Source organism: Rhipicephalus microplus, chromosome 3, assembly GCF_043290135.1.
Source record: "Rhipicephalus microplus isolate Deutch F79 chromosome 3, USDA_Rmic, whole genome shotgun sequence".
Classification (NCBI taxonomy): domain Eukaryota; kingdom Metazoa; phylum Arthropoda; class Arachnida; order Ixodida; family Ixodidae; genus Rhipicephalus; species Rhipicephalus microplus.
The window spans coordinates 136234894-136251572 of NC_134702.1; the positions used below are offsets into that span (position 1 = coordinate 136234894).

Consider the following 16679-nt stretch of genomic DNA (forward strand, 5'->3'; position numbering starts at 1 on the left):
GTGTACTCTCATAGGCGTTTATATATTGCCGTCGAATAATCTCGATTCCACGAGATTAGTGGATAATTTGAGAGGGTGTCCTGAACCATGGGTCTTCATAGGTGATTTCAATGCGCACAATCACGCATGGGGAAGTACGCGGACAAATGCAAGAGGACGCAGGTTAGCAAACATCGCCTACAACTATGGCCTTACTCTCCTGAACAATGGTAGCCCCACTTTTCTTCAAGGGCTGACATACGGCAGCTGTCTCGACCTTGCTTTTGTCTCCAACTCCCTCGCGATATACGTCAAGTGGTTTCCAGATGTTCAGACACGAGGAAGTGATCACAATCCAATCTACCTTAACATCAAAGTCTTGTCTAGTTGTGGTTCATGGACGACCATTCGAGCAGTCTAATGGACCAACTTCAAATCTGACATGGAAGATGCTTACAGCGATAGCCTACGATCTGGGTTGGAACAAACAATTAAGAGCACAATGCAAAACGCCACTCGCACGGTGACGATATCTTCCACACGAAACGACTTAGATATAGAGTTGGAGCAACTCCGAGCACTGCGACGCCGGGCGGAGCGCCGGTATCGGCGTACAAAATCAATTCACGATCTTAGGCAGCCAGGAGGATGCAAAAGAAGATTCGGCGTCGCATAGATAGATTAGCGTCAGAACGACGGACAACGTTTTGCCAGTCACTAGACCCTCGCAAGCCGCTTTCACACATTTGGAAAAGGGTGCAAGGTCTGCGTCATCCTACGGAACAGCGTTTTCCATTCAAAGCGCTCGCGCTATTTCAGAGGAGACAAGACATCGACGTCGCAGAAGATTTCTGTGCACAGATCGCCAACCAAGCCACTCGTCCAGATTTTCCAGTGAGAGGTGACGTCCCCCGTTCCCGCGACTACCACATGGACCTCCCTTTTACAATGGAGGAGCTCAAAGCGGCACTAGCTCTCTGCAGGCGTTCAACTTCTCCGGGCCCAGATGGTATTCCGTACCCAGCCTTGTGCAACCTTGGGGAAGGTGCAAGGAGAGAACTGTTGAGCCTCTACAACATCTCCTGGCAGGATGCCAATGTTCCTGATGACTGGAAAGTAAGCCGCTTGTTACCCATCTTGAAGCAAGGCAAATCCCCACTCGAACTCACCTCATACTGCCTAATTGCACAGGCCAGCTGCGTAGGGAAGATAATAAAACGTATGATACTAGGCCACCTGGAGTTGTATCTTGAATACTACAAGATTTATCCGCATTCAATGGCTGGTTTTCGACGCGGCCGCTCTTCTATTGACAATGTCGTTGATCTATTTTCGTACGTTCAGCACGAAAGATCCCGTAAGCGACTATCTGCAGCTTTGTTTCTAGATGTGAAAGGCGCTAATGATAATGTACTACATGAAGCCATTTTGGGTGCTCTTGTGGTGGTTGGCCTTGGTGGTCAAGTTTTTCGGTAGATTTGGAGTTACCTGGCTACAAGATCATTCTTTGTGTTAACAGAAGATGGCCCAACTACGTGACGCTATACTTCCAGGGGTGTTCCTCCAGGCCGCGTTCATAGCCCGACGCTATTCAATCTTGCACTAATTGGCCTTGCTGAATACTTGCCAAGCACCAATAAAATCTCAAATATACGCAGACGACATCTGTGTCTGGACTTCGGCAGTCACACGTCCTCAGATACGTTCCCGGCTTCAAAAAGCAGCAACTATGATTGCCAACTACTTGTTAAAACAAGGTCTGAGCATATCACCAGAAAAATGCGCGCTGGTGGCCTTCACTCGCAAAACAAATCACCCCTTATGTCATCTCAACCTGCGGGCGAGCGATTATTTGCGCCAAAACTCATCGGTTTTTGGGAGTCATTATTGATAGGGACCTCTATTGGAGTCCGCACGTGACCTATATGAAGAAGCGCCTGGCCGCTATTTCCCAACTGTTGAGGTTCCTGGCAGAAAAAACGTGGGGGATGTCAGTAGACGCATTGGTGGAGCTCTACAGAGCCCTGTTTCTCGGTTTCCTCAGATATAGCTTGCCCGTGCTTAGCAATACCTGCAAGACCAATGTTCGTGTCCTACAGGCAGTACAAGCCCAAGCGCTGAGAGTGTGCCTTGGTCTGCCCAAATGTGCGTCAACAGAAGCAACAATTGCAATTGCTGGTGACTATCCGATACAAACTCACAATGTTGTAGAAGTCCTGAGAACGCACATCAGACACTTCGCACGTGCTCCCTGTCATCACCTTGCACTGTTGCCTTCAGAGAGGCGCCAAGCATCGTTCGCCGAAATGATTGTGAAATACAACGATAAACTTCCCTCGGGCTTCACTCCTGCATCTAAACCATCCATACCCCCTTGGTGTCTTATTCGACCCACAGTGCTCTTAGTGTACCAGGGATCCAGAGGAAATCTGAGCTTTCGTCGCCCGTGCTGAAACAACTGTCTCTTCTTCTTTTGCACGAGAAATATTCAGACAGCATACATGTATATACCGATGGTTCCATGAACCGCCAGTGTTCGGCAGGGGCAGTAGTTTTCCCAGCATGAGGTGTTACCATCAACTTTTGGACTGACCAGTTCACAGCATCTACAGCAGCGGAACTAGCTGCTTTGCGCGCTGCACTTTGTGTGGTCGATCGGGAACCACCACAAAAATGGTCGATTTTCAGCAACTCGAGGGCTGCCCTACAATCTGTGCTCTCAGCACTGCGTCGCGGGCCATACAAACAGCTTGTTTTCGAAATTCGATGCCTTCTTCACACTTCACACGAGAAAGGGCATCATGTGACGCTTCAATGGCTGCCAAGTCACTGCGGCATCATAGGGAACGAACATGCCGATACTGCCGCGCGGGCAGCCCTTGAAGGAACACGAGAAGAAGCCATTCCACTTTCGCGGACCGATGCTGCCAGTAATCTTCGACGACTTGCGCGTGAAATCACGTTTTTACTATGGTGCCCACAAAGCATCGATACGAATCCTCAACACCACCTGTCCTCTTTGATGGCTCTCCACATGCCCACTGGACTCGACCGAAGAGAAGCCACCGTTCTTCATCGCTTATGTCTAGGAGTGGCATTTACAAAATCTTATTCCTTTGTCATAGGAATGGCCGACAACGCTCTCTGCGATGCCTGTCATTGTGAAGAGACGCTACACCACATCCTGTGTGACTGTCCGTTCTATGAAATCCAGAGACAGTCACTGGCGTCCGCTTTTGTGCGCATTGACAACAGCCAAATGTCTGTGGACACTATTCTGTCAAGTGCGCGAGAGAAGACATTGCAACAGAAGGCGACGAAAGCTCTGTTGAAATTCCTACGCGACACGGACTTGAACAAGTGCCTGTAACAGCAATGTCACACACCACGAAAGACAAGACTGGACTATGACTGAGTGTGTGCGCGTGTGCTGCCGAATGTGCCATGTGTCTCTCTTTCCTCTCTTCTCTCTATCCTTCATCTCCCCCATCCCACTCCCATGCGCAGGGTAGCAAACCAGCTGCCTATAGGCTGGTTAACATCCCTGCCGTTCTTTTCCCCCTATTTTCCTTCCAGCGTATGCGAAAAAAGATAATCCAATCAAACGAGAATTTCAAACTTACCCAAATAAAGTAATAGTGCGTGGTACGTTTGTTCTATGTTCAGTTCGCTTCGCGAGCGATTGTGCGAATATCATTAACACATGTTCATATGTGTTATATTATTACCACATGTTCAATTTGGCAAATATAGGAAATACCAGTGGAAAAAGGCTGTGAATGAGCGCCATTAACCTGAAAAGGTGAACAAGCATTCTTCGCTTTACTCCTTGCTGAATGCCTACAGATTAAAGAATACCAGTTCTTTCTATGGAACATCACCACAGCACACATATGAGTACATTCAAACACAAACGCTGCAAAGGTATTAAATGAACATTTTGTAAGGTAATGAATGAAGATGCTAAGGTAATAAATGAAGCCCGACACGCAAACGTAGTCACTACGGTGATGTCCCGGCAAAAAAAATGTTCTGATGGACCACTGCTTTTGATGCATGTAGTCCTTAGGCGCTGTTTACTTGGTGATGTTATTAAACATGGGTACATACTGATATCTTAACTTATGATATGGTGAGATATGAAACCTAAAAATTGAATTTGGAATGTACACTTCTTGCATAGTCTACTTTTGACGTCTATGGGCACGGAACAAGTTTCAGGAGAAATGACTGAATAACTGTATCCGAATTAGTTTCTACTTTTATATTGTTTGTTTATTATCTCTACTGACAAAGTCCTTTCAACACTGTGGATGCAGTTTGTAAAATTGTGATTCGTCTCCCGCCCAACCCTGCGGACTAAACTGAGCGGTATTCTGTTGCCCAGTGTAATATTCCGGGCAACAGGATTCTCGGAAAAAACTAAGCATCGTCCAGAGACTGACGCAGACTCACACGTGGGACAAGTGAGTGTTACAAGGTGTGTAAATACACTGACAACGTCTAAGCATACCTGTTGTAGAATTCACATAGCAAGTGAAGGCTGCGACAAGACAGGCGAGCGCTACCTGTAACCTCATTGCTGGCACTGCTTCTTCTTTGTATTCACTGAAGTTGATGTGGTTTCCTTCACCTTTTTATAGTTCAACCCACCCTTGGTCGTGGCAGGTGCTATTGCTGCACATGCAGCAACAGCTAGCTTTTACTGAAATAGCCACAGGTGTGCACGTAAGGGGACAAGTGACTTGCGCAACCACAATGACGAATGGTTTAACGTGCTGACTAAAAACAGGCATTTCATCTAGTTTGCTTCCACCTCACCGCTAGCCACGCTGTTGCAAAATCCTGTGTTCGAAGCACAGCGCCACACTAACTGAACGAATATGCACTTGTTCGGGAACATCTCGTTTATACGTCATTGAAACACCAGTGGTACAGTCGTAAAACATATCCTTGCCCACCAGTTTATACATTTGATAGTATAGTGGCGGATGCGTGGTTATCGATATGAACCTGTCTCTATGTATTATTCAGAGAAGCGATGTGCATACGTGAAAAAACCAGGAAGCGCTGCATGTCCGATGCTGCTGCATGTCGACAGCTGCTACATGTCTGATTATCAATCTATTTTGCCATGTGGTCTGCACGACACTCTGCCGTGAATTTTTCATGTGCATGAAGACTGCCGGAACTGCGAAAGCGGCACCGCACGAAAGAATGACAGCAGAAAGCGCTTTGTCCTGTCGTTCTTGCTGGTGGTGTTGTTTTGCGCAGTTTTGAGTAGCTGAACAAACCAGGAAATCAATGACAGCAGCTTCGTGCCCGATGCTCAATCTGCTTTACCATGTGGTGTGCGCAACGTTCTGTCGTAAATCTTTCACGTACATGAAGACTGCCGGAACTGTGAAAGCGGCACCGCACGAAAGAACGACAGCAGAGAGCGCTTTGCCCTCTCACTCATGCTGGTGGTGTTGTTTCGCACTGAAACAATCTGGGAACCCTTGAGTTTCACCTCTAAGAGATGAACGTAGCGATATCACGTCCCTTGTGCGTACTTCAAGCCTTAAGAGCGTGAAATCTTTTCGAACTTGCTATGCACCCACCACGTGGCCTGAAAAAAATAGGCGCAGTGACTTGTGGGTCTTTTGCAATGGGTGACCGGCTCTAAACCATGAAGTCAATATAAACATCACGTGCTCTGATGCCCCGTAATGAGCAACGCTTGTCCCACGAATCATTACTGCTATATTTTATGTTTCACTGTGAAGCATGTATATAGGACGCGTGTGTTTGTAAAGCATTAACGTTAATGTCGCTGCACTTCTAAGCAGAGGAAGTTCTTTTTGTTGCATTCACAAGCACTGAACTCCGGTGCACATTCGAGCGTTTCGCAGGATATTTGCTTGTTTTGTTTAGTGCGCTTCATGGGAACCCATGAGACAAGGCAACTTTTTTCTTCCGCTTGTAAAGGGTGAGCTCAGCCTGGCGCAATTGTTTGTGCGACAGTTGGAAATGTGGTTTTTTCACCTGTAGGACATGTGCCACTCTTTTTAGCAGTCCTTCGAAACCATTTGTGTTACCACCTTTCTTTCATTTATGTCATAACAGGCGTTTCTTAGGTGTTGCAGTTGTGGAAATTGGGAAAAAATTGGTGATACTGCGAATCTTTTAAAAGCAGGTTTAGTTCGAGAATTTCTGCAATATCGACAAAGCAATGGTAAGCGCTGCCCTTATGAATGATCTTTTCCCTGGACGTGCTTAGCGACTGCCAAGTTCGAGTTTATATGGTCATGATGCATTATTTCTTCTACAAAGAATGTAGATATCGCCTAGAGTGGAAATGTTTTTGCAGTATCGCTGAAACTTTTGATCCCGCTCCTGAGTGATTTCCCCTTCCGGACGTTTGCCTGAATTTTCAATACCTTTAATTGTTTGTATAAAGGCAGGTGTTGTATACGTTAAGCCCATTCTAATATGAGGAATTATGATGGGTGTAGTTTACAACTACAGGTGTTGATTCCATGCATTAAAAAAGGCCCGTGGTTGTGTGGCAGAACACCTACTTGCAACGCAAGACACCCGATTTCTATACCCACTCAAGCCCACAATGAATTATTATTTATTTAATTGGTATCTTTCTCAAATTTTCTATCACGCACAATATGGTAATGTTTCGCTCTCGAGCTCTTTAACCCTATCGTGTTAAAATATTCACTACGGATTCTCTCTAACTAGCGTACTAATGCATTTTCGCATAAATATTATTTCACATGACATGCAACATAAAATTTTATTGGATATAACCACCTGTGAATAGAGTTGCTAGGCATAGCTCGCACACTATATAAATTTTTATTAATATCAAGGTAAATAACCAACTGAAAAACACAAAGCCTAGGTGTGTTAAGCATACCATCCGTGACAAGTTAGTCATGATTTTTATATTCCGGTCATTAACGTTTCTCAGGCAGTCATGGTTTCATATACTGATTATCGTTGAAACGCCTTTACCGACAGAGTCGGGAAAGCAGGGAAAGATACAAAAGAGAAATGGCAGGCCGGTCAACCAGACAGCAAGCCAGTTGGCTGCCTTGAGCTGAAAGAAAAGGCAAAGGTAAGTATAAAAGTGAGAAAGGCACAGCCGAACAAGAAAACAGTGTAAAAAAACAATCAAAAGTATTCATAGCTGGTTAGATAGATAGATAGATAGATAGATAGATAGATAGATAGATAGATAGATAGATAGATAGATAGATAGATAGATAGATAGATAGATAGATAGATAGATAGATAGATAGATAGATAGATAAATAGATAGATAGAAATATACACTCGCAGCGGGCGAAGTACACTAAGGAATGCCTTTAACTATAAAAAAATCATATTACGTACCATGTTCAGTCAAAGACCTTGGTCTGAAAGGGACTAACGGGACTATGTTGCGCGATGCTAGACAAAACACACCACCTTACTCTTTGTGGCCTAACACGACATAACCTCCTATTTGGTATCAACAGGGGCAAGTCGGAAGTGTCCCTGGTACGTAAAAGTGCGGTGCCCTTTTCAATTTGTTTGTGGCAGCGGCCACTGCGAACCGCCCTCTTTTCGGACTCCGAGCGATTGTTGCCGTGAGCGTGCGTGTTTTTGTACTTATTGCTTACAATAGTACGTGTCAACAGCATCTGACAAAGAGCAAGCAAAGTACATATTGACGACGCAATCACTCCATGGAAAGCGGATGGGGTAGAACAGACCATATTTCGGCCGCATGGAGCAGCTGTTCTCTTTCGCTATTGTGGTGTTCATTCAAAATATTAGTGAGAATAATATTTTTCGCTTCATCCTACTAATCGTGCAGATTCAGTTTTGTTTACCGCAACAAGCAATAAATGCTGCATATCTGATGGCGGAATACATTACGACTGTTGGAAAACCCGGTTTTTTGGTTTTCTCCAGATAAATTTCATGAAACGCTTTTGCATAGGCCATTCCTTTTCTGATGTTTTCTTTTCGCGCGAACATAATGTTCATAAAGTCTCTACGAGGAACCAGTGAATGGCACAGAGTTACGAAAAATATTTAGAGTGAGCCCCGATGCCATCACGTGTTTGATCCCTGCCACGGTGAGTTGTTGTTGTTCATTCAAAAATACATACATTTTTTGCATGGCTAATGAACAATCGGAGGTCCCAAAGTAAAAACTGTCAGGGGGAACTTCTAACAAAAAGTAAAAAGAGGATTAGCTTTTTAGTCAGCAAGCAGTGACGAAATCACAGCAATATTTAAAAGAAAATGGTGCAAAAACGTAGGGCCATGAGAGCAATAGTGACAATGTGCTTGAAACAAAGAAACCCAAAAGAAAACATTCAAGTCATAAGTCATTTAACAATAAGACCTTCAAGCGCTTACTAAAGAAGTAAATTGAGCATGATTTGAGATAAACAGGCAGCATGTTCCACAGCGTTATGCGCAAAAATATTGCCGTCATTTGACCATAGTTGGTATGTACTTCAGGTAGAAGTAGATTACGATTAGCTGAAAACCTCAAAACCTCGTGTTGTTAGTATTTGCAAGAGTAACACCAGAGAAACTGGAAATGTATAATTCATTATTAAGGATACGAAACATGATCATTAGAATTTTGTAGCTGAAGAGTTTATGCAGAGGTAAAATGTTCATGTTGCTAAAAAGGGCTTGCTGATGGTGATGAAAATGGTTTGAAAGTAATGAGTCTCAAAGCTTGCTTCTGTAATCGTTTTAGATGATTTACATGGGACCAATATGTATTTCCCCATGATGATACATTGTATGACAGGTGACTATGAATGAATGCGTAATATAAAGATAAAAGGATTTTTAATGGAGAAGTAAGGTCATGTTTTGATGATCACGTGAATACCGAGAGAGAGACACCTTTTGAATTAAGGCCTGCGCATGCTCACTGAATTTCAACTGTTTATCTGATACCCCACCAAGGAATTTAGTAGATGAACATGCATGAATGAAGTGTCCATCAAGCGCCACTGCTAATGAAGCGATGTTTGGAAACAACTGCGGGGAATGGAATATCATGAAATTAGTCTTTGATGGATTGATGAGTAACAGATTCGATACACACCATGAATGACCGTTATTTAGGTCGACCTTTAGCAATTGTTGTAGCGTGAGTGGATCCTTGTGGGCGGTAAAAATAGTAGTGTCATCAGCGTAGAGAAAAGTGTTAGAGTGGTTCAGACGAAGTGGTAAGTCATTTATAAATATAAAAAAAAACAGGAGGGGTCCCAGGGTTGACCCTTGGGGAACGACAATGTTAGTTGTTTTTGGAGATGAAAAACTCTGGTTTATCTTAACAACCTGCGTACGATCACCAAGATAGCTTTTAATGAGCTGAAGGGGTGGTCCAGATATGCCGTAACAGTCAAGCTTATGAAATAGGATGACGTGGTTAATTGTATCGAAAGCTTTAGTAAAATCAATAAACATCGCTCCAAAAAGAAGACCTTCATCAATTGTTATTTTAATCCTGTCAGTGAAAGTTATCAGTTCAATTTCAGTCGAAATACTTGAACGAAAGCCAAACTGGTGATCAGATAATATGGTGAATTTAGATAGGGATTTGATTAAGCGGTTGCAAATTAGTTTTTCAATGACTTTACTAAAGAAAGGTAAAACGCAAATCAGGCGATAGTTGATACAGCATTCGCGATCACCTTTCTTAAAAATGGCGATAATTTTTCCTGCTTTAAGGCCTTTAGGAAACACAGCAGCCGCGAAAAGTTTATTGATTAAATAGGCTAAGATTGGGGAAAGTTCTTTTGATACAAGTTTAATTTTAGAAGAGCAGATTTGATCAAGCTCTGGGTCAGTATTCTTTAATGATGAAATGATATTGTTAACTTCATCTTCTACTGTGGGATACAAAAAGAAAGATTGAGGAAAACATTGAAGACTTGTCAGTGAGAGTTCCGACTGAGTGTTTGTATTAATACTCACAGGGGTGCTGAAATGAGAGCTGAAAACCTCCGCAATAGAATCAGAATTAGTATATCTATTTTCATTAACAGATATAGCAGTTGGGTGCGATTTAGGCTAATTGCTGTCCATATACTCTTTTATTAGTTGCCACTTCTGCTTTGTGTTGCCACAATTATTTCTAATCTTACTTTGATAGTATTCCCGTTTAGCGTGCTTTAGGGCAGCTCCCAGAATATTGGAATGAGTTTTTAGCCGACATTTGAGTGAATTATTGAATGGTTCTGCCTTGACCTTTTTGCGAAGATTGTCCTTTTTCCTTATAGAATGCAATAGTGCCTTAGTAATCTAAGGATTCCTAGGTGCACGGAACCATTGTTTAATCATGGTTTCAGAGCACGACTGACTAATACATTCTTTTACCTTAGCTGAAAAAAATTTGAATGCAGTTTCGGCGTTACTTTCGTCATATATTTCGTTCCAGTTAGTCTTTCGAATGGTGTCTACAAAGGTTTTTGAATCAAAAGTAGTGCGCACGTTATTTTTACTACGGCGAATCTCTTTAGAACTGAAACACCAAAATATCGGATAATGATCCGTGATAGCAAAATCCAATACTTCTGCTCTAATGTCTTCAGTAGGCAGACAGACCAAAATGTGATCGATCAGTGTATTGGAATCGTACCTAGTTGGAGCACGTATTACTGACGAAAAGCCGCAACTAAGAAATTAACGTACGTATTCAGAACAGGATTGGCTCTGTTGATCAGCAATGTTAATGTTTATGTCACCACACATACCTGTGTTCTTGTTCTCTTCAATTAGTTTGTTTAACAATAGCTCAAGTTCAGCGCGAAACTATGCATAGGATGAAGAAGGGTATCGGTAAAGTGATATAATGATGGTATTACGGTTGGTCATCGACAAATAATGACAGTCAATTTCAATGCAAACAAATTCGCAAAGTGGTGTGCTTAAGGACAAATCAAGTCGCCGCCGGTAAGGCACAGATGATTCAACCGAAATAACTGAACCGCCTCCACGAGTACTCTTACGATGACAATATTCTGATGTGTAGCCAGGGATTCCATACAGGGGGCCGTCATGTGAAGTCAACCAAGTTTCTGATAAGCATATGAGCGAAAACGTATGATCGACAACTGAAAAGAAAGCACTAAGGTCATCGTAGTGTTTATGAAGGCTCCTGATGTTAAAATAAATCAGGGACAGTGCAGACGTATTGTCCTTGAGAAGTGCTTTGGTGCGTTTGAGTGAAAATATGATGGCGTCCATTTTGAACGGCAACTATAGTATAGTAAAATGGGGCTTACAATCACAAGTTACTTAAATACGGCAAGATCTCCCACGCCAGAGATGTGGTGTACTCGACTAGCTTCCGATTTCCTGGCCTTGATAATGCAGTTATCTGTCCAGAGAAATCTCCATCCCTTGGTTCTCTTCAGCTCAAGGGCTTGCGCGAAAAGTCGCTTATTTTCTGGTGTCAGGTGGTCATTGACGTAGATAGGTGCAACTGAATTCCTTGAAAGCCCAATAGATGTTGTATTAAGTCTTGCCTTTCTTGCTTTAGCAGAGAAGTCTGTTTTTCCTTTCTTGCTTTAGCAGAGAAGTCTGTTTTTTTCGACCTTGAACAGAACTTCGCAATAATATGCGTGCCCTGCCTTCTCGGTACACGGTGCGCTATATCTACATCACTCGGGGCAATCACACAGCCAACTTTTTCGCCAATGGCCTGCACAACAGCGAGGTAGCTCTCACCATCTGTCTTTGAAATACCTTTTATTTCGACGTTGTTCGTCCGTGAATACTGCTCAACGCCAGTAAGCCACTGCGAGAACAGCCTGCAGTCATCTTTCAGTGATTTGTTTTCATACCTCAACTCCTTGTTTTCTTTCGCGAGAGCTTCATTTCTTGCCTTGACTGATTCATAAAGTTCATTGAATGCCTCAAGGCTGTTTCGCATGTCTGAAACCTCAGAGCGGAGAGCTTCTATCTCCCTTGCCAATTCAGCATTTGTAGGCATAGTGACAAGATGCAATCACAACACAAAATGGCAGCAGCGGCAGTGGCTATGACTGAGCACAAAAAAGAGAAAGGACTGGCAAAGCACCAACCTCTACAGAATTCAAGTGGATAGTTAGGAACAGTCACGCTGCCACAACCACTGCTGCCAAATGATCGCCGTCGTCCAGGAGCACGTCCTTATACAGGCTCTTGTCTGCACTAGGCGTCGGAAGTGCAGACCACGCAGGCGCAGAAGTGCAGTCCAAGCCAGTCCAACGAGTCAGCCACGAGAGCGAAACAGCCAAACGTGACACGTGTATTACTTGAATACACGCTAACAGCATACGACGATCAGCCGTAGGCAACAGGTTCAGTAGATCTGTACAGAATTCAAGTGGATAGTAAGAAGCAGTCACGCTGCCACAACCACTGCTGCCAAATGATCACCGTCGTCCAAGAGCACGTCCTTATACAGGCTCTTGTCTCCGCTAGGCGTCGCAAGTGCAGAGTACGCAGGTTCAGAAGTGCAGTTAAAGCCAGCCCAGCAAGTCAGCCACGAGAGCGAAGCAGCCAAACGTGACACGTGTATTACTTGAATACACGCTAACAGCATACGACGATCAGCCGTAGGCAACAGGTTCAGTAGATCAGTACTGAATTCAAGTGGATAGTTGGAAGCAGTCACGCTGCCACAACCACTGCTGCCAAACCTTCACCAAAGTGGCTGCACTTCGGTGAAGGTGAAATGATAGAGTCCCGTGTACGGTTCCCTATCAGTGCACACCAAAGAATGCGAGGCGATCGAAATAAAGAAGCCCTGTACTCTGGCACGCTTCATGATGATAACATGATTTCGGACGTAAAACTACAAACTTTATGACTAGGTTCCATCTCTTTGACGTTGCGATAGACGCTTTGTCCTTGAGGATCGGGGCAATATTTCTTAGTTGTGACGAAACTGAAAGTAAATTGTGTTAGCATATAAGAAGTGGCCGTGACATACAACTTATTCCTGATTGAGCGCATCAGTTAATTTTAGAAAAGTAAATGTTTGGGCCAGTCGGTGATGCAATATTGGTGAATTGAAGTGCAATGAACGGGACAACAAAAAAGAGGCTAACCAGTGTGTCTTCCTTTGCTGTCCTTTTCATTGGGCTTCACTACATCAATAATCAATATATATGCCGAGCTATACGTCACTGTGTAATAAAAATGGGGCACCCTTAGCCTTCTCTTTACAGAGTTTACCATGATAGCAATGTCCTGCCGTAGTGCGTAATGAGATCAAAGTGGCTTGTGTCAGTGAAGCTTTCACTCACGGCTGCATTCATTGTAATGGGTCGCATGCTTTAAACCACGAAACATTGTGCGTGTGAACTAGTTGTTCTTTTAAATTGATGTGCACCCACTACCTGGCCTTAAATGAAAATGTGCCGTGACGTGTGGGCGTTTTGAAGTAATTAGCTTGCCTTAAACCATAAACCAAATATAATCACATCTTCTGATGCAAGATGGCTATGTAAGCTTGTACCACACTTGTATTACTGTTATATTACAGGTTGCATTGTAAAGTATGTATACAGGAAGCATGTGTTTGTAAAGTATACAAGTTGCTTTCCCTGCATTTGCAAGCAGAGGAAGTTTTTCTCGTTCCATTTCCAAGCAAACACTTAGCTCTATGGTGTAAAATCTGCTTGCCACAAAAAAAAGGATCTGGGTTTGAGCCCCAGTTGAACCAAAATTTCTTCCTATTTTTCCTGGATGTGCCTGTTTCTCCGTTTTTCAGACACGCATAAGATGACGATTTTTCAATCACAACCAACGACGCCGACGCTGACACCACCACTGACGCCGACGCCGACACCGATACCAGATTTTCTACGAAATGAGCTCTTTGATGTCACTGCGGTAGAAGTGTATTACATGTTATTACTCGTTGTCATTGTCATATGATTACCTATTGCAACTGTTGCAGCAAGTATAATGACGTCGCATGAAAATAAATGGTACTAGACAGGATACATTGAATGAGCTCCTGTCTACTCACTTTCAACAAAGACGACTAACTTATCCAACACAAGGTGCTGTTGCCTCCACCCTCAAAAAAAAGAAGGATTGGATGATTTATATGTGTGGTTTAACATCCGAAAACCAAAATATGATTATGATAGACGCTGTAGTGGAGGACTCAAGAAATTTTGACCACCTGGCGTTCTTTGACGTGCACGCAAATGTGAGCACACGGGCCTACAGAATTTCCGCCTCCATCGAAAATGCAGCCGCCGAAGCCGGCATTGATCCTTCGTCCAAAAAAAGACCAAAGAAAAAGCGCGAATCGCTCTTCCACATAAACATGCGGTTGACATCCTGCGGTTTTTTAGCCTGCGTGTACTAGAGAACGAAGGCGCCGCACTTCATCGAGCCTTCGATACGTCCAGATTTTCAGCTGAGGGCTATCACCTAATATAAAAACATTGTAGAGAATCATATACAAGGACAACAACCGTTCCTCAGTAGAGTAGAGTAGAACCCTGAACAGCGGGCGCAGCTCCCGGTATCGTTCTTCGTCTATACACCATTACTATATCGGTCACTGACAACGAAGTCTCGCATCGCAGCAGATGTGCTTTTATACGTCTCCGTGTGCTAGCGCAAAAAAAAAAAAGTTATGGGCAAGAAACATAGGCTGCACCTCGTTTGTTCTCAGCCAGCACAATTCATATATACTCATTTCATATCTCCTATTACATTTTTGAAGTGCTAAACAGAATTATCGATTATTATTGCGTAAGATTTGCGAAGTGTTGTATGTCAGTATTCTTGTTTTTCGTGTTTACACGTTTAAATGGTTTATTGTCGGAAGAAAGATCTTATTGGGAGCGAGCTAGCTAAAAGTGCATCCGTTCTGCGTCCAGGGTACCATCACCTCTTTCTGTCGCGGCCATAGGAAATATGTAGCGCATTAAAAGTACGGAAAGACAAAGCAGGTAAAAGCAGAAGTAAGCTAAAAAATGAACAACAGTTTAAAGTACAGAATGTATAGAGCACATACCTTTTGACAACAATATATAACATAGAACTTCAACGAAATAAAGTGCGTTATAATAAAACGATAACAGAACGGAAAAGTCAAGGTAGGATCTATGGAAACCTTCTTGTAACTGTGTACTGGTCCAGCAATCTCTCGGTATTTTCTTTTTGTGTCACTCTTGTTCTTCTCTTCTAGGAAATGTGTTGCGTACAGCTGATACAAAGCATTGTCAAGCAAGCAGGATCTCTGGATGACGCCACTAGTGACGTGGCGGTGCTCTCCATAACCTGATTATTGATTAAAAATTACCATTTTACCCTGTTGTTTTTTCGCAGTATCATTAGGGCAATAGACCCACATCTCGAATTTTTAAACACAGGGCCTTCATTGATTTTACAAGGGAAGGCCAACCAGCCAGATGTTTTGCGCGTAGTCATTTTGCCGTGTACTCACAGGAACTATAGAAGCTGGGTTATGAAAATTCCATGTTATGATTAAGTATTTGAAGTTACTTCAGAAACAGAAGCCCACTTATCTTTATTGCTGCACTGACCGACGATGAGCAATACGGTCTTTCACTCATTTTGTTTAAGAGCGCTCGAAGACATTGGTCTGTCAAAGTAAAAAGACAAGATTTATTAGTATACACGTTCATGTTTTCGCGTTTAAAACACCACGTGAACTATGGTGGACTTGCAAAGCTGACAACCACAATCAGTCGTTTACTGCCATGTCACTAACTAATCGGGAGGCGTTTACACTAATGAAGAATTCGAACTTGTACACGCACAGAGAATATTAAGAAAAAACATCAATCCGAAGGTTTCTCATACACAGGGGGTCCAATAAAATGTGTGAGATCTCGTAAACACAGATAGTCCAGTAGAATATGTAGCTAATAAAGGTACCACGTGCTACTTCTGAGTTGAGGTCACCGTCATGTTATTAGCAGATTTGACAAGCAGCGAAAATGAAAAATTGTCACTGATGTATAGGTCAACGACTTTTTACAATTAAGAAAAAGGATCTTTTCATCGTCTACAATGACACTTGCACGAGCTGCAAAGATACAAATAAACAGTACCAGAAACCTTACTAATAGAATTCACTCTTGAAATGAGCTGAATGTACACCATGTACTACATTTCAGTCGGCTTAGTTTTGAACGAAATAGAGATTGCACTTATATGAGGTCACAGCACGGTACGTTTAGGCAAGTGCTATCAATGCCCTCCCGCAGACGTTAGTGTCTTTTGAAGCTGAAATGATAAGCACTGATGAGGAAGATTTTCCTCTATAGGGGCTTAGGGTGGTGACAGCCGAGAGCAATATACGCCCTCGCCACTGGAGTGCCACTTATCGCAGTCGTTTCCTGCCGGTCCACTTCACCGGAGGACCGTTATCAATGTCATGTGATGAGTGACCTGTGGGACAATGGTACGGTTGCATAGGTTTCAGCCCACTACTATCGAAGTCAAACGAAACCCGGCCAGTGGCAAGCATTGACAATAGAATATTGCACTCCCTCCAAACACCACCACTGAGGAGCGCGCCGTATACCAGTTTCGCAACACTGCATGCGCTTATGCGCGCCTCTCTAAGGCGAGAGCTGCATGGTGCGCATTCTTCCACTGCTCAGTAATTTAGAAAGATGGGCGAGTTGGGAATAGTTGAT

At 43.3% G+C, this 16679-nt stretch overlaps 1 protein-coding gene across 3 annotated transcripts in view; it reads right to left on the reverse strand.

Moving 5' to 3' along the window:
* LOC119171335 (uncharacterized) overlaps positions 1-16679 on the reverse strand; it is a 63984-nt gene that overhangs the window by 18338 nt on the left and 28967 nt on the right. The window contains exon 1 of one of the 3 annotated variants that reach the window (XM_037422207.2): positions 4493-4638. The exons of the other annotated variants lie outside the window; for them this stretch is intronic. Within the exon in view, the coding sequence (XP_037278104.2) occupies positions 4493-4559 (67 nt within the window). The 5' untranslated portion in view covers positions 4560-4638. Of the gene's footprint in view, positions 1-4492; positions 4639-16679 lie in introns of those variants that run through there. 3 annotated transcript variants of the gene reach the window in all.